Raw genomic sequence first — 18,248 nt, 5'->3', positions numbered from 1 at the left:
GTTGTGAGCCACCATGTGGTTGCTGGGATTTGAACTCTGGACCTTTGGAAGAGCAGTCGGGTGCTCTTACCCACTGAGCCATCTCACCAGCCCTTTTTTTCATTTTTAATTATATAAAGTTTATGAAGTTGAAGAAAATGTGGAATAAGGGCATGACTCAGAGGTAGAGTGGTTGGTTGTCTTACGAGACAGGTTCCAGGTTCATCTCAGCAGTACAAAGACGCACAGAGAAGTAGGCATGGCAGTACAGGCCTGCAATCCTCAACCCTGGGGGGTAAAGTCAGCAGGACAGGAAGTCAGCTATGTGAGACTGTCTCAAAAGTAAGTCAAAGAATTGTTCTCTCTCCTAATTCCCTATACAAAGGGACTAAACTACCATTCTTCTAGATTCTCCCTTATAAGATTGCTACCACATAGGTGATTATTTGTGAATAAAAGCTTGTCTTCAGACCTTTGATCTAACTACATTTTTTAGGGTAATTTTTTTGTTTTGTTTTGTTTTTTGTTTTTCGAGTCAGGGTTTCTCTGTGTAGCCCTGGCTGTCCTGGAACTCATTCTGTAGACCAGGCTGGCCTCGAACTCAGAAATCCGCCTGCCTCTGCCTCATGAGTGCTGGGATTAAAGGCGTGCGCCACCACGCCCAGCTTTAGGGTAATTTATAACCCAGTCCAAGTACAACATGGGATGTTGGATATAGGTAAATACTGATCATTTTATTTAATCTTGTTCAATTACAACCCTCTTCTAAAATGAAAAGATCTGTCAGGTGGTAGTGCACACACCTTTAGTTCCAGCACTTGGAAGGCAGAGACAGGTGGATCTCTGTGAATTCAAGGCCAGCCTAGTATACAGAGTGAGTTCTAGGACAGCTAGGGCTACATAGAGAAATCCTGCCTAGGAAGGAAAGAAGGAAGAGAGGAAGAAAGGACCTTACCCTGTGTGTGCCCTTCCAGCTGTGTACAGGGTAATTTGGTAGACACAGGCATAGGTAGGGGAGAGGTGACAGGTGGCCTCCTTTTTACCCTTGCTGAGAATGGAACCCAGTCCTTGTACATAGCAGGCAAGCGCTCCACCCACAGAACTACAGCCCCAGCCCAGAAGAAGCTTTCCTGTGTCATAAAGCTTTTCAGCAAGAACTTTTCTGCCCTTCTAAATGGCTCAGAACACAGATGTTAGAAAGTCAAGGGTGGGCTGGAGCGATGGCTCAGTGGGTAAGAGCACTGACTGCTCTTCCGAGGGTCCTGAGTTCAAATCCCAGCAACCACATGGTGACTCACAACCACCCATAATGAGATCTGATACCCTCTTCTGGAGTGTCTGAAGACAGCTATAGTGTACTCGTATACATAAAATAGAACTTTAAAGGAAAGAAAGAAAAAAAGAAAGAAAGAAAGTAAGTCAAGGGCATCCCAGTATTGGTGTTGGGAGCTGTAAAAGGGGTGCTGAGGAGAACAAACGGGTTGTATGTGTACACTCATTAGAATGAGGGCTTATGGGTACTGTGATCTCCACTCTTGGCCAGGGTGGAGAAAACATGAAAAAGCAAAGCCAGAATTAAAGTGTGTTATGGTTTCTTCAGCCTGCCCAAGGATATGGAAAAGGGGTGGGGCCAGAGTAAATGAGCTGGAGTCAGTACCAAGTGCAGTAGCATTTAAGTCAAGGGCTCTATACCCTCTATACTGTAGGAACCTGAAGGTATCCAGGAACTCTTGCATTTTGCAACCTCACTCCTGTCTGGGTAGAGCTGTGTGCTTCTAGAAGTATAACCACCACAGATAGGTGCGCAGTGCCCCCTACAGACTGGCAGTGTAACCACCACAGATACACAGTGTCCCTAGAGTGCCTCTTCTTCCCTCCACTCCCTTCCCTCTCTCCGTTCTTCCAAGGTGGAAATCAAATCCAGGTCAGTGAACATGATGGGCAAGTGCTCTACCTGCGAGCTTCATCCCCTGCCTCCATTGTAGAACCCTTACACAGCAAGCTATTAGGCAGTTAGACAGTGTGGTAGTCGCAAGGGATGTCTGTGAGCAATAAGCACTTTGAATAAAGTGAAACTACGATCATTTTGGTTATTTGTATCAAAAAAAAAAAAGTGCTTTTTTAATCGAGGACCTGCAGCAACCAAGGGCACAGGAAGTGGCATCAAAAGAGGTCCAGGGTCAGCAAGGTGTCTCGGTGGATAAAGGTGACTGCTGCCAAAGCTGATGGATGACCTGAGCTTGATCCCAGGACCACAGGGCAGGAGAGAGCTGACTCCCCAGAGTTCCCACTGACGTACACACCAGATAAATTAATTAATTAATTAATCAAAATGCAGTCGTATGAATGAGAGAGACATCCAGCAAAGAACTAAGAGCAAAGGAAATGATTTTATACAGAGGACAAATAGTTTGAAGGTCACTTAATTAGTTTGTAGCGAGTACCAGGGTGTATAGAATTGGATAGTTAAGGCTGGGATTTCAAGGTTAATGAGATTAGATTATGGTTAATAGAATGATATAAATTTAGAGAATTTAACCATTATTTGAAATAGGTTATTTAATAAAAATGTTAATTAAGAAGGGAATCTTCTATTGTCCTTTCACGGTAACCTTTGGGGAGCAGAGAAAGGTCGTGGAGCCTCCTCTGGAAGCTTCCCCCCCCCCCCAGCAGCCAGTGAATGACCGGGCCCCCTCAGGTGATGCTGCCGTCTCAGCCAGCGTCTCGATACCTGGAAAAGAATCAATGTAATTCCTTTCTAGGATTGCATGGCTAAAGTATAGGCCTTTCGTGGCTCTTAATTAAGGATTAAAATATCCCTAAAAATTAAGAACTTCGCTAGGAAAATGACTGTATGATTCAGTTATTCCGGGTTCACTTTCAGATAGAAATTCCTAATGATGAAAACTTCCTAAATTCCATTTTGTTCTCCTTACCCCACCTCCCCAGAGGCTGCCCAGCTGGTTGAGCTGCCTCTGTGACAGCCCAGAAAGAAACTGTACAAAAGTCTGAGAAAAGGCGAAGGTTGGGGGATCCAGGGTTTGTGCGTCGGTTCTAAGTGCTGAGAGCCAGCTCTGCTGTCTGCACTGTGTGTGCACACAGGTCCAATCAAAACCCATCTGGCGGCCTACATAGCGGTGCAGCATACTCATCTCTAAACCTGCTGACCCAAGCTTACTCCCTGGAACCCACGCATGCGGTATAAGGGTGTAAGAGAGAAACAACTCCAGCAAGTTGTCCTCTGTGCTCCACATGTGCCGTGGCAGGCGTGGACACCCCCACTATACACAGACGCACATAGGCACACACAGACACACAATGGCTGGATGGATGAATGAAATGTAAAACATTTATAAACACGCAAATAAAAAAACTGACCTAGGAGAACTGTGGCATAGTAACAAATAGCAAGGCCCTTCAAGCGGTCTAGCCCAGAGGCCAGTCGGAAGTCAGACAGGTGACGTGCCATGTCCTCTGTGGCCAAGCAGGCCAGGTGACTATTTCCCATTAGTTAAATGGCCTGAACATGTCATTTGGAATTGTGGGAGCTGGGGTTCCTAGGACGGAATTCCCAGGAGGGCGTTTGTACCCGATATCCTCAAGGCACACTTACTGAGGTGGTCTTTACAAGACAGTGCCATGTGCTCAGCTGTGTGTGGTAGACTGTTAAGGACATCAAGAGAGTTTGGAACAGCTCTTCCTTCACTTGATTGATGGTGACTGGGAGGCCAACGCTGCATACAGCGGGTTTTCAGAAGGAAGAGCAGGTAAAGGGCACAAACTCTGAAGGAGGGAATCAATCTTGGACACTCCATCCTGCTGAGAGGCCTTTAGTCCAAAGGAGGGATCAGAGGAGACCCAGTTCCATCAAGCAGGTGACAGCAGGAAAAAGGGAATGAAAAATGTCTGGGATGCTCCCACAGCCAGACACACCCCCGGGATGGAGAGACACCTCCATGTCCTTGAGGCCAGGCCTGGGTTCTGGACCTCCTAGGATATATCACTCAGCACCAGGCTCTGTCCTTTCCTTTCCAATGGAAATCTAGAGAGTGTACAGAGAATCGGGGTTAGATAAAAAAACAAAACAAAACGAGGTATAGAAAACCTCATCCTTGGGGGGGTGGGTATGGGGGACTTTTGGGATAGCATTGAAAATGTAAACGAGGAAAATACCTAATAAAAAAAAATAAATTAAAAAAAAAATGCCGGGCGTGGTGGTGCACGCCTTTAATCCCAGCACTCGGGAGGCAGAGGCAGGCGGATTTCTGAGTTCGAGGCCAGCCTGGTCTACAAAGTGAGTTCCAGGACAGCCAGGACTACACAGAGAAACCCTGTCTCGAAAAATCAAAAAAAAAAAAAAAAGAAAAGAAAGAAAACCCCATCCTGCCGCCGNGAATTCACCCGACCACCTTCGTCCTTCCCACTGCAGCTTCAGTGTTTGGAGACCTTTTCAAGCTCGGTGTGTGATTGTCCTGATTGTCCTGGCTCTCGATTTCCTTTTAAAGGAGAAGCCACAGTTTAAACCTGGCTCGACGTTGTCATCACCGGTCACCTGCCAACACGGATGGCTTTGGCATGATGCACAGGTGCTGCCCTCCAGGCCACCGAGCTAGACTAGCTTCTCAGGTGGCATCTCCCCAATTCCTCCAGAAAGGAAGGATATTCAGACCACAGTGTCTTGTGCTGCCTTGATTCCTTAGGTGGGTCGGCCGCAGCCCACCTTGCTGAGTGTGGACTAAGCCTCTCTCAGAGGGGCGCCCGCCCACCTCCTGCCTCTGGTTTTCCTTGATCTAGGGGACTTTTCCTTAGTCTACTACCAGAATTTGACTTGCTCTTCTTTGCAGGGGTAGAAGTTGAACCCAGTATCTTGTTTATGCTAACCCTTTATTCTATTTCCGAGCTATACTCCCCAGGCGCACATTTTATCATTTAAAAAGGGATGTCCAGTTCTTCTTCCTAGGCTTGGGATCGGTTGGTACTTATTCTAGGTATTCATGGAACTGCTTACCCATCAGTCGGCCCTCAGGTTGAATTTTATATTTGCAGACCTCTCTGTGGACTGAGAGAGCAAGCCTGTGACATGTGATTTGCTCCCTCCCTGGTACACTGCCCTTTGTCACCAGAAAAATATGAACAGCAAGCGATATTTTATGTATGCTGTGTTCAGCTGCTCCTTGACCCCAGGGGCCTAAAGGCACAATGGGACAGGCTGCATTGCTCAGCAAGAGAGCAATTACTGAGGTGGCCACATAGTCAGCCTAGCTTTAAAAACTAGCCCACCCAACCACGGCCACCATGGCTTCCCTGCAGCCACCCAGCACTGATGGATGCTCCGAACTGGGATCAAAGTAAACAAGCAGAACAGCCAGAGACCAGTCCTGCACACAAACGGGCAGCGCACCATGACTCTCAGGCTTGGGGATGATTAGCAGGGACAGCTTGTCACCACCACCATCCTCACCATCCTCACCACCACTATCACCACCAACACCCCTGCTCCCCCACCCCCACCCCCATAGATATGGTCAGAATACTTCTGCAACACAGAGATATTTATTTCCTCTCCAGGAAGCCACACAAGGCCCCGTTTGAGAGCCCCTGCCACTAGTCTCTATTAATAAATCGAAGCTAATCAATTCAAATTCAGTTTCAGCAAGATTGGTAGGGAAAGGAGAGAGGAGACTGTTCCCACCAAAGAGCGTCGTTCCTATAATGAAGATCAAATGTGCAGGGAATCGGTCAAAACAGTTCTTAACAATAAAAAGTTCAACCATTAAACAAACCTATGAATTCATGTCCTTCTTCAGGGACAACTCCTTCACGTAAGCAGTCACGCTGTTCACTTACATATAGAAGCAGACGGCCCCTCTGCATAATTCTGTTGCCTCTAAAAGTCAGAGTAGCCACTGACAGAGGTGGCCCAGGTCACAAATGCTCCGCCTTCCACAGCCCTAGCTCCCAGCAGGTTAGGAACCCTCTGGTCCTTTTTAGAGCTGTGGCAAAGCAGGCAGGGTTCCTTCCTTGACAGGGCTCCTCCAGTCTTTACCCTGTTTTTGCCTGAAGGAAGCCCTGAGGGAAAATCCCCAGCAGAGTGGCCTTCCCCTGTTGCCTTCCAAGGGACCCCCCAGCTCCTCTGTGAATGAGATGCAGAGCCGCTTGCTGTCATCCTTAGCCACAGAGAAGATGGTGACCAGCCGTATCTGACCGGCTGGCCAAGTGTGGTTCTCAGTGGGAAGAAAGGCCACCTCTGCCCCCAAATTTTCTGTTCTTCATTTCCTTGTTTGCAATCTGGAAATAATAATATATATTCACTGGGTGGTTATGAGAATTAATTTAAAAGACTATAAATTAAGTACGGGCTATCCACCAGACAGCATGGCGGCCCTTTGCTCAGACCCCCATCCTGGCTTTGGGATAACACTATTACCTTTCCTTTCCAGTGGGCTACTTGGTAAAGCTTGCCCTTACTTGATTTGTGAAGAACTGTCACTTGTCACGGAGGATTGTGGTCCTCCCCGCCCTCTGCCTGTCCCCTCCAGCTCCCAAATGCTCAAAGGGACCTCCCCAAGCCCAGTCCAGGGCTTTACCCAAGAAGGGCACCAGAGGTGGGGGACAGCCAGAGGTGCTGGTCTCTGAGCGCCCTCTGTCAGCAAGACCATGGTGGGCAAGCCTGGGCTGTAGATCCTCAGACATCTGCAAGACAGCGCCCCTCAGCAGGCCCTGCCCTTTAAGCCCCTTCCCACCCCCACAGAGTATGGCCCCCTCCACCTTCCGCTTTGAGTGCCTGCAGCTGAGTAAATATTTTCCCTATCTCTTTGCCTACACTTATGTTTGGTGAAATATAATAAGGGACCCCCCCCCCACTTCGCCAGTCATAAACCAAGAAAAAGACAAAGTGGCTCTGGCATTGTGTGGGGACTTCTTGATATCCCAGAGAAAATGTGTCTGTAGGGAGGGAGCCATGAGTGTTTGTGCTGCACTTGACCGTGGAAGCGCCGCCCTTATTCTGAGTTCTCCGCTTTGGAGCAAGCGAAGAAGGTTATCACCATAGTCATCCCTCTTGTATGTGTAAAAATCTTTCTTGTCTCCTGGCAGGTGATCATTTTTTTTCCTAGAAACCAATTAGCTACTAAAATTAAACATGCTCTCTTTAAATGAATCCTTTTCATAAAACGGTTTAAAAATTGCTCAGCTTTTCAGAGTGTGCAGCTGACCCAGTTGTAATCAGATGCTTTGGGGTCCCCCTCACCGGATCCCCCACTGCCCAGCTGCAGCCAGGTGCTTCCCACCTGAAGGCTTTCTGCCAAGGCTAGGTCTCATCTTGGCAAAGCAGGAAGTTCCCTCAGGTCATCAGGTTCTCCTGCCCCGGTGCCCCCCCCCCCTCCCCGCAGCCAGTGCAGTTTTAATCAGGGTACTTGCAGGTGACTGTCAGATTAGCCAGGAGAAAGGGGCTCTGCTGGCTGTTTTGCAGTGATGTATTGTTTATGGGATTAATGTCCCAGTGGCCAAGGGTGTCAGCTGATATTTACTGCCATAAGCTGTCTTAGGTGTTCAGGTTCAGCGGCCAGATCCACAGCCACCAGAAATGTGGGGTTGGGAGTTTGGGTGTCACGTGTGTCTGATAAGCATGCAGAGGTGAGGCAGCTTGCCAGACTCTGGGCAAGATACCCTGTAGGACCCACTGGAGCTCTCTTCCTGCTTCTAAGGGAGCCTGACTTGCCTGAAGGGCAGGAGTGGGGGTGGGGGTGGTGGCGTCCAGGTATGCTCCAGAGGGGGTTGGCAAGGAGGTCACATTTGACAGGCCTGGCATCAGTGAGGAACTGTGCTGCCTACCAGGAGGCTGTGGGCATTGTGTGGGTTTTTTTTTTTTTTTTTTTTTTTTTTTTTCCCCCGCCCTTTTCTAGCCTTTTTAAAAAAAAAAAAAAAAAAAAAAAAAAAAAAAAAGGACACTTTCAAGGTCGATGTGCCTTTAAGAAAACCTCTCCTTCCCTCTGTTCTACTGTAGTGCTTAAAGCGACAAGAAGCCACTCTGAAACCTCTCTGTAGAAGCATGTGTGTGTTGCCCCTGCATGTGTGGAGGAACACCCACTGCAGAGGGTTGTTTTTCCAAAATGAAATCTAATTTAACCCAAGTGTACACTGTCACACTGTAAACACGCAGGGGAACCAGAAGGCTGGCTCATTGAACCAGTGTCCTAGTAAGGGTCAGCTTTTAGAAAACGCCAGAAAAGGCTGGAATCTTCCCTGACAGCTCCTCGGCGGGCAGATGCGAGATGTGTTTATTTTTTCAGAGGGAGTTCCTGAGGACGCATCTCAAGTTCAGAGGTTGACGGGGCGGGCTGCCTCCCTGCTTTGCTCAAGAACCTCCCTCCGCCCTCCCAAAAGGAGCCGGGTGGGCAACAAACTCCCTAGAGAGTAGGTGGTCCCAGTCCCCTCCAGGCTGAGCTCTTGGGGACACTCCTTGCAACTAACACGGCTTTTTTCTGTCCATTTCCCTCAAAGGATGGCATGAACTGGGTCTGCAAGAATGTCAACGCAAAGAAGAAATAAAACGGAGGCAGGCGGATGGTGGCGCTGGAGCTGGGAGCTGGAGTCAGCCCGAGAAACACTGGGTTGCTGCTTTCTGACCAAATGCTTTTCTGTCTGTGCACAGCCACAGCTGTGTGGCGGGCGGGGAGGGACAGCAGCCTGAGAAGGATCCCCATCCAAGCAGTAGATTTTAACTGATCTCAGAGGCTCGGTATCGTTTTTCAAATAAAGGAATTCTATTATTTCCTCTGCATAGTTGAAATAGTATTAAATGTCTCAGAGCACATGATTAGAAAGGAGCAAGCGCTTGTCCTGCCGCCGGATGATCCCAGGCGGCTGTGCCGTCTCTGTTACTGACCTGTCCCCTCACTCTCTTGCAAGTTGGAAACTGCATGGTTGGTGGTGCTGGGCAGAGACCTTTTCCCCCCATCTGCAACTGAGCCAGGACTCCTGTCCGGCAGGAGGCAGCCACTGTGGGAGGTAAAGGATAGCTGGTCAGGTAGGTAAGGGGCTGTGTGTAATCCTCACTTTTTGACAGAAAAAGAAGAACATTCTTGGCAAACAAGTCTCTACAGAGCCACAGAGCTGTGGCCGCTGCAGCCCCAGCCCCTCCACCTTCTCCCCATCCCCTCAGCCCTGCCAACCACATGGAGAAGCAGATTCGTAGGACTTGTGACTGTAATGACATCTGGAATGTAAGGGGAGCTGGGAGGTTTAATTCCAGAAAAATTACAAGGTCCTTAAAAAGCCCTCACATCGAGGGCTCAGGCTAGCGTAAACAGGCTTTCTCCAGCTCAGTGGAGCAGGGAGCAGCAGGCTCCGAGATTAGCCGACTTCTCTGCAGTCCTAGAGAGGGGATTTCTAAAGCTCAAAGAATTCTGTGTTTAAATGATCACAATAGGCCGGCGCTATCAGATTTTAAAAATAAATGCAGCTGTGCCATGAACCTGCTCCACTGAGAAAAGCCAGGCAGATCGATTCTGAGGAGAGATCAATTCTTACAGAGCTGGCAACTAGGCGGTGTGGGAAGGATCCTGCTGCAGGCTGAGCATGGGCTGGGCCCCTGGAAAGCCATTCGCCCTATGCTGTGCTCTTCAACCCCTTTCCAGCAACCCTGTTGTGGTCTGATCAGGAGGGATGGTTCCCCCCTCCCTTCCTTCCCCCACTGCAAAAGGAGTTTGCCTGAGCCCTCAGAAATCCCAGCCTCAAACCCCCAAAGCAGACCAAGGCATAGCCTGCTCCTGAATTCAGCTGTTCTGGGCAAGAGCTCAGGGCTTTTCAGAGGATAAATAAGAGGCTATCCAATGCCTGGTAGGGCCAGGGAAGCCAGCTGCCTTCTCATCCTGGGAGGTGGCCCTTTCCAAGCCCACCATGGTTTGTGAGCAAAGACAGGAAGTGCCACAGAAGTCCCAGCTTATTCTGGACTCTGGAGAGGGAGAACCTTGGACAGTTTGAAAGGTGGCCAGGAGGAAAGCTATCAACAAAGGCTGGGGAGAGGTGTGGTGGGTAGCAGTGCACAGGCACGGGCCTGTAAAGACTTGCAAGACAAAAGAAGGTGAGGTTTTTAAACCTCAGCTAGTTAGCCCCACAGCCTCTCCCATCGACTTCTCTAACTCACCCAAGAATCCCGCTAGCTTTGAAGGGTGGCAAACAGCTATAAAGCATCGGAAATGCCCCTTCTCGGGCCACCAGATGTAGCTTTGGCCCTTGAGACTTGCTTTTCCTTACGAATATGCTTCAGGATATTATCTGCGGGGCTGGAAGCCTGCTTTGAAGTCCAGTTTTTGAATGCTGCACCAGGGGACTCTCTCTGACTTGGGAAGAGCTTGAGTTGTAATGCATTTTTAGTCTCTTACCACCAACTAAAGGAACTGTTCTAAAGAGCCCCGACCCCCACCCGTACCCCCAGCCCCAGCTCTAGGCAGAGCGACTTGCCCTGCTCTGATCCGCTGTCTCTGTAAATGTCCACATTTGTTTCCCAGCTAGAGACACCAGAGACAACTGTGGTTGTCACAGGCTTTTATCTTCCCTGTGAGCCCTGTTGAACCCTCCGGGGGCTCCGGGGATAAATGAATGGAGCCTGAAAACTGCAGTTTGAAAGCTCCCATTTGTAAAAACAGAATGCTTGTAAAGTCCCGTTTCCTTCTGCTGTGCCACCCCTGCCCCCTGTGGCCATGGCCAGAGAACAGAGTCTGAAGCTAGAAAGGGCATGCCCCGCCCCTGTGCCCCCCCCCCCCATCCCAGTGAGCCCTGGTAAGACTTTTGCTCTGCGCACCATTGCATCTGAATGTTCAGGGGGCGAGGGCCGAGGCCAGAGGGCAGGCAAAGTCCACAGTGTATACTCCAAGCAGTTGTGGGAAAAACCGAGCCCTGCTCTCACCCTCCCTGTGTGGCTCCTTTTGGCTGGATTCCCTTCGCCCAGTGCAATACACCCTTTCCCCTTCGCTCTCCCTTGGTTACTATGGAAACAAGGGTGTCATTGATGTGGGGCTGAGCTGGGGAACATGTCGGTGCACAGCTGAAAGTCAGCGATTATGCCGGTGGTTCGCTCTGCCCGGTAGAAAAGTCCACAGCCTGAGATGCCGCAGAAGGACAGTCTTACCGAAGCCCTCCCCCACACCTCCCTCCCTCCTTCCCTCTGTCCCCTGTCTCTGACGATTTCTTTATTCCCCTCCGGACTAAAGTGGTGGCTATTTTTATGCCAGTCCGTGCCCCACCCTCACTGTTGGCCGCTCCTTATCCGGCCTGGGCCTGGAGAGGGTGACACCATGTCACCCTCTCCAGGCCCAGTGTCTCCGTTCCCTTCCACAGTGCGCTTTGATTCCCCCCTCCCTCTCCTTTTCGGGACGCTTCTTCCTTTATTTTTAGCTCTGCTCTCCATGTGGTTTCGGGGTTCGGTGTGATCCATCGGAAGGTTCTTTTTTTTTTTTTTTTTAGTCCCTTTTGAAAATGATAATCAAAGGAAGGGACGCAGTGTTTGGTCACGTGGAAAGCTCAATGTATAATTTAGACGTCTGTCAAAAAAAACGCAACAAATAAAATGTAGCTGCAACGAAGGCGGTCTTGGAGTGGATTGTGATCTCTGCTGGAACTCCAAGAGGGCCTAAGCAGCTTTGCCCTTTTGGAGGTTAGGTTTCCTCAAGGGAGGGCTGTTTTCAGAAAAAAAAAAAAAAAAAAAAAAAAACACCACCACCAGGTGATATGAAAACCACCGCCATTGCTGCTGCAGCAGCAGCCACCCGCCTCACCTTACCTCTAGCCCCATGCACCTCCTGCGTAACTAGGCAGCACGAACCCCACTTGGCAGTGGAAGAAACAGAGAGGCCTTTGCCTCAGCTAAGGAATTTGCCAGCATCACAGCTCCTGTAAGGATTGGTGGAGCCAGAAACCTAGGCCCCCTGCTGTCTCTAAAGGACAAAAAAAAAAAAAAAAACAACCAAAAAACAGTACCACAGCCCACTTCAGTCCCAGCCTTCACCTCCCGCCTGTTCAGCAGCTACCTCCCCACAGCCCTCTGTACCAGGAGTCCCCTAGGCTAGCACTGCCTGCTCTTCCAGGACTCCCAATCCCCAGGGCCTCAGGTCCTCTCATCACAAAAGCACAGTTACACATCTCTTTCCTTCCTTTGCATAGGTTCAGCCCCATGGACGGCAAAAAGGAGGGAGACAAAGAACATTAGGGCTGCCAGGGACACTTGCAGTCACCTACACTCTACTACTGAGTCCTCTTGCTGGAAGCTGCCCAAAGAAAATGATAGTCTTTGGAAGGGCAGCCTGGGCTACTTGAAACTCCATCTCAAAAACTCAGAAGTCTAATGGGGATGCTCATGAAAGGTGACAGGCTTAGAGGGCTATGGTCTTGCTCAGCCCTTCATCAACTCCTAGGGTCCCTCCTTACCCCAACAGAGGGTGAACAACCAGCAGGAGAGGGAAGCCAGAAGCGAGAGGAGAGAAAAGGCACAAGGTGTCTGATGTGTCACCGGACATTCAGTTCATCTTGAATTTCATTTATTTATTTATTTATTTATTTATTTATTTATTTGTTTATTTAATGTATGTGAGTACACTGTAGCTGTCTTCAGATACACCAGAAGAGGGCATCAGATCTCATTACAGACGGTTGTGAGCCACCATGTGGTTGCTGGGAATTGAACTCCGAACCTCTGGAAGAGCAGTCAGTGCTCTTAACCGCTGAGCCATCCCTCCAGTCCCCTCATCTTGAATTTCAAATAAAGACTAGTTTTTACTTCAGGTATACTCCATACAATATTTAGGACCTTGTTATAATACTCAGGAAAACATTATTTATCTGAAATTAAAATTGAACTTCCATTCTGTTTTGGTTTTTTCTTTTGGTAAACCTGATGTTCCTACCAAGGACTAAAAGAGGACTTGTGAAGAGCAGTGGGCTTGCATCCTCAGCCAGGCAGAGTGGCACAGGCCAGTAATCCCAGTGCTCAGGGGCCATGGGCCCGTATTCCCAGCGCTCAGGGGCTATGTGCCTATAATCCCAGCACCAGGGACTGACAGGCTCAAGACTAGCCTAGGCAACATAGTAAATTATTTCAAAAACACAAAATGTACAGCTATGGTAGCACACGACTTCAATCCCAGTATCTGGGAGGCAGAAGTAGGAAGATCTCTCTCTTGTATGTGGGCTCAGGAGCAGCCTGGGTTATGTAGACAACAGAGAGAGGTGCTCAGCCTCCATGCCTGGAAACCTGAGCTCAATCCCCAGAGCCCACACAAAGTTAGATGGAAAGAACCAACTCAGCGAGTAGTAGACACTTCTTCATGCCTTGTGTGTAAAATAGAGGACTAGGAGGATTAGAGAGTCGTTATGCTCGGGGTGTAATGTATGTGAAATCTCTGTAGCTATAACAAAAATAATCTGGCACTTTCCCAGACTCCCAAGGCATCTGCCTCCACCTCCATTCCTAATCCTGTGTGGCTCTGTGTCTCTCAAAGCAACATACAAGCAGCCTGCCTGCCGGCAGCCTTCCCGGAGGGGCTGGCAGACCCCCTCTCTCTCTCTCTCTCTGAGGATCCCAGGGCCACCCCAACCACACCTCCTGCAATTAGATTTGTAAGTGGGAACAGGCTCTCATCAGAGACTCCTGATTGGCTCCAGGCAAAAACACAGTTTAGTGCTCAGTCAAACTGCATTTTTAGGGCCCTCTGTGCCCCACCCCCACCCCACCCCCCTCAATTGCAATCTGTTCTGTAATTTCTTTTTCCAACACTGCAGAATGCAGAGATGCTGCAGCCACCACCAGCAGGGCAGGGAGGAGGGAAAGGGCTCCTGTTCCCTGCAGAGCATCTGCTGGTCCAGCGCTTGGTGGATAGAGGTGTGTGTGTGTGTGTGTGTGTGTGCGTGTGCGTGTGCGTGTGCGCGCGCGTGTGCTCACTCTGAGAACCAGCCACAGGCATGGACCTGTGGAGACACAGTCTGTAACCAGCAACCAGACCTCCACGCATCAGGGACAGCTGAGAAAAAAACAGTTAAGTCAGCATCCTCTTGCCCCAGAAACAACTTATTTATTAATCTTACTTAACCTTGGCAAGGACACTATTAACTGGAGATACTGAGTTACTTGTCCAAGATCTCACAAGAAGGAGACAGAGGAGTCTGGGCCGACTCACTGGGCATGGTGGTGCATACCTTTAATCCCAGCATTCCAGAGGCAGAAAGAGGCTGACAGATCTCCAATTCCAAGGCTAGCCTGGTCTACAAAGAGAGTTCTGAAACACTTACACAGTTACACACAAAAAATATCATCATCATGATCATCGTAATATGGAAAAAAGACAGGCTCACATTATGTTATTCTGGCTGGCCCAAACCCAGAATATATAGACCAGAGTGGCCTCAGACTTACAGAGATCCTCCTGCCTCTACGCTGGCACTAACCCAGTTCCTTTTTGACTCCCAAAGCTGTGATCTTAGAAGCTTAGAAGGCTGGAGGGCTGGCTTGGTGTGTAAGAGCACCGGCTGTTCTTGCAAAGCACCCAGGTGCACACAGTGCACCGACATAGATACAGGCAAAACACCAATATGTGAAAAATAAAACAACAGCAATCTTTTACAAAATTAAAAAAAAAAAAGTTGTTTTGAAAGAAAGAACACAGGAATCCCCTTCACAAAGAACTACAGAACAATTTCCTTCCTTAGCGTGAAGTGCGGTGTTCCAGGGACAAAAAGCCCTTGATAAAGAAATTAAATATTAATGACAGAATTTTAGAGAGCAAATGGGGTGCAGGAGTGGGCAGAAGTCTTGGCTGGGGTACCTGAAGCTGGGGGCTGGGGACCAAACAAACTGTTGCCTCTTCTAGTGATTGGCTGAGTGAATTCTGCTAACTAGTCACCATAGCCACGTGTTCCCAGACAAGGAGCTTGGAGCACCCAGGAGCCGGAAGCGCATGCAGCTTGGACTCCTGCTGACTCCTGCTTTGGAAGCCCTGGTTCTCCATCAGGACCATCAGTGGCACGGAGCACCTGGAGGACAGGCCTCCAAGGCACAGTAAGGTGGTCCAGAGGTGACCTCACTCGGCCTCTGGAGCTGCTGCTCCAGGGCCACCGGCACAGGGCGCCAAACAGGAACCAGCCCCACCCTTAAAAACAAAAGAAAGCAGCTGGGCTCAGCTGGGAGCGGGTTCTGGGCTAAGCCTGTTGCTTCCAGTCTGAACCAGAGATTGGCCAAGTTTGATCTAGGTCATTGGAGCAGCAGTCCTGACCGTCCATTCTGACTTCCGGAAGGGAGGGGAGGAAAAAGAGCGGCTTGCAGGACAGACACACCCCCTCTACACACCCACAGCTTCTGCCTGCAGAGCAGTCTTGAAAACTAGAGCCCAAAGAGGCCTGTCATCTGTCTCCATTTTCCTCCTTCGGACCCACATTGGACAGACTTCACACTGGCTAGCATATCCTGGCTTTTCAGTCAGGTATCCACGTGTAGAGCACAAACTTCACATTCATCCTTAGGAATGGCCTATCTGTGTCACTAGCTCCTCCCCGCCTGCTTCCCCATCCCACCTCCGTACACTCTTCAGAGCCCACCAGCCTCCCTCCCTGTCTTACTTGCACCAAAAGGTCAGAATCAGGGAAGCACACCAACCAGCCCCCATATACAGAACGTGGCTGAGCTGGGGCTTTCCAGTACGATGGGCTGGGACTTCCCTTAAGCTCCTAGATGACAGGGCTAAAGCAGTTTCCCTGCCACAGATGGCTTTTGGAAAAGAGGGGATCATCTTTGGTTGCCACCAGTAGCCCATCCTGAAGCCAAAAGACTGACTTAACCCAGCCCGACTCTTCCCCTCAATATAGCCTCCGAGATAGTTTTCATCCTGACTCGCTCACGGCCTCTCTCCACCCTAAGACCTGCAAGAACTAGCAGGGCAGTGAGTTGGGCAGAGCGAGAGTGGGAGGGAGCAGGATTCATTCCGCGGCTGGGATATGCTGATCCAGGCAGGAGGCGGGGCCTGCACAGCTGCAGGCAGCCCCCCTGCCCTGAGCCCGTGAATGGGCATGCACCCTCCCGCCTGCCTGAACTGCTCCTGAAACAGTTGGTCCTAATGAACACTGCGCAGGCAGGGCAGCTGTGGGCATTATCCATATGCATGGGAGGTGTATATTTATCCTCACATCCCACTCCACTCTGCAGCTGCCGCCATCTCCTGTGCCAGGAGAGTGAGCGGGTACCAGGGCCCAGGCTGCTCTGCCCACCCCCACCCCACGTCCTAGCCTTCCCTGGCCAACCCACACCACACAGCCTCCACTTGACCCATTTAGAGGCAGAAGTGTGTGAGTGTGTGTGTGTGTGTGTGCGCGCGCGCACGCGTTTGTACGCACTCAAATGTGTGAGTGTATTTGAGAGCGAGTGTAAGACAGTGCGCACACATCCAGTTGGCGCTTTTGATTTCCTCTGAAGCCTCTTGATTGCAGGCACACAATGGCATCTTGCTGCCTGCCCTGCTCCCTCAGCAGCCTGGGGCTCTGTGCTGCCTCCTCCCTAGAGCTGAGATTTTCTGCTGACTCTGGGCACAGGGTTAACAAACAAGGAAGAGAAGCCTGAACTAGGCTCCCACTCTTGACCCTGGTCCTTTCTAAGCCCCTATATCTACAGTGGCTTGTATTTCTTATCTCTCCCCACATTCTCTCCTGCTTCTGGCCCCTCCTCCCTGTGGAGGTCAGAGCTATTGTGCAAAAAGGCAGTCCCCTGCCTGAAACCTGCTTTCCAGGTTTCTAGGACCCTCAAGCTCAAAACAAACCCTCCTCCTCCTCCTCTTCCTCCTCCTCCTCCTTTTCCCTTCCTCTTCCTTTTCCCTTCCTCTTCCTCCTCCTCCTTCTCTTTTCTCTTTTCAAACAGAGTCTCTCTATATAGCCCAGGCTGGCTTCAACCCCCCAATCCTCCTGTGTCAATACGGAAAGTGTTGAATTTACAGGACATACCACCACTGGATCACCACACGGACCCTACATTCTAAATGAGCTCTCCTCCTTGCCCTCCGCTAGAACTCCCACACCTGCTCCAAGAGTGAACCTCTCTCTCCTTTGTGCCTCTCTGTTTATCTCTCCTTTGGGACATGATTAAGCGCCGCCTGCTTGGGAGCTGAGGGCTACCACTGCTTAGGTTAGGGACTTGGTTTTCCTGCCCTTATTCATTGAGCATGTATCTCCGGAGCAGAAGCAAAACTCTTACAGTGGCCTCAAGTTCCCTCACTGTCTGGATGACCTCATCGTTCACTACCCTGTTCCTCCCTCACTCTTTCCAACCACATTCACCCCCTGACTCTTCCTGAAATGAACTTCTGCCGGAAAGCTGCGAGCTCATTTCTCCCGCCCGCCATGCTTGCTATTGCTTCAAATAGCTCCAGATTTGACCCTCACATACATACATTCTTGAAGTTTTCTTTTTCTTTTTTCCTTCCTTTCATTCTTTTTCTCTTTCCTTCTTTCTCTCTCTCTCTCTCTCTCTCTCTCTCTCTCTCTGTCTCTGTCTCTCTCTCTCTCTCTCTGACAGTGTTTTCTCTGCTTAGCCCTGACTGTCCTATCCTAGAACTTGCTCTGTAGACCAGGCTGGCATCAAAATCAAAGGTCTGCCTGCCTCTGCCTCCCAAGTGCTGGCATTGAAGGTGTGTGCTACCATCACCTAGTATTTTTGAAGTTTTCTGCTCAGTAGAGCCTTCCTATCTCACTGTATAAGAACCTACAGACACCCCCCCTTCTCATAGCCCCACCCCCTAACTCACTTTCATTTTCCTTGGTGGTATTTGCTGCTAACCCATGATTACTTATTTACTGTTGTCATCTGCCTCTTCCTCATTAGATTATCAACTCTAAGATGGGCAGAGGTCATGTTCAGTGGCATTCTAACACTGGAGTGATGCCCAAGACCAAAAGAATCTCAGTGGATATTTGCTGGCTGACTGCCTGAATGAATGAATGAATGAATGGCACAGTGCTAGATTCTGAACCATCAAAGATGACTAATAATGCATGTTTTCACAGGGAGTCATATCCTAGCTGGAAATGTAAGCCCTAAAGCTTGTACCCTGACATTTAAGCCACAATTAGATTTTTTTTTCAAGATAGGGTTTCTGTGTAGTCCTGGCTATCCTGGAAAGTACTCTGTAGCCCAGGCTGGCCTCAAACTCACAGAGATCCTCCTGCCTCCCGAGTACTGGGACTAAAGGTGTGCACCACTACCACCGGCTTTTTCTTTGTCTTTTTCTTTTTTTTTT

The 18,248-nt window shown here is 49.6% G+C and overlaps 1 protein-coding gene across 1 annotated transcript in view; it reads left to right on the top strand.

The window, feature by feature from the left end:
• Positions 1 to 8,763, top strand: part of Arl3 (ADP ribosylation factor like GTPase 3) — a 45,945-nt gene extending 37,182 nt beyond the window's left edge. The window contains exon 6 of the mRNA XM_021151881.2: positions 8,482 to 8,763. Within this exon, the coding sequence (XP_021007540.1) occupies positions 8,482 to 8,529 (48 nt within the window). The 3' untranslated portion in view covers positions 8,530 to 8,763. The remainder of the gene's footprint in view (positions 1 to 8,481) is intronic.
• Positions 8,764 to 18,248: the final 9,485 nt, after the last annotated feature.

The sequence above is a fragment of the Mus caroli genome, chromosome 19 (genome assembly GCF_900094665.2).
Source record: "Mus caroli chromosome 19, CAROLI_EIJ_v1.1, whole genome shotgun sequence".
In the NCBI taxonomy this organism is placed as follows: domain Eukaryota; kingdom Metazoa; phylum Chordata; class Mammalia; order Rodentia; family Muridae; genus Mus; species Mus caroli.
The sequence above is the reverse complement of the archived record's forward strand: the minus strand, read 5'-3'. Positions and strand labels throughout refer to the sequence as shown.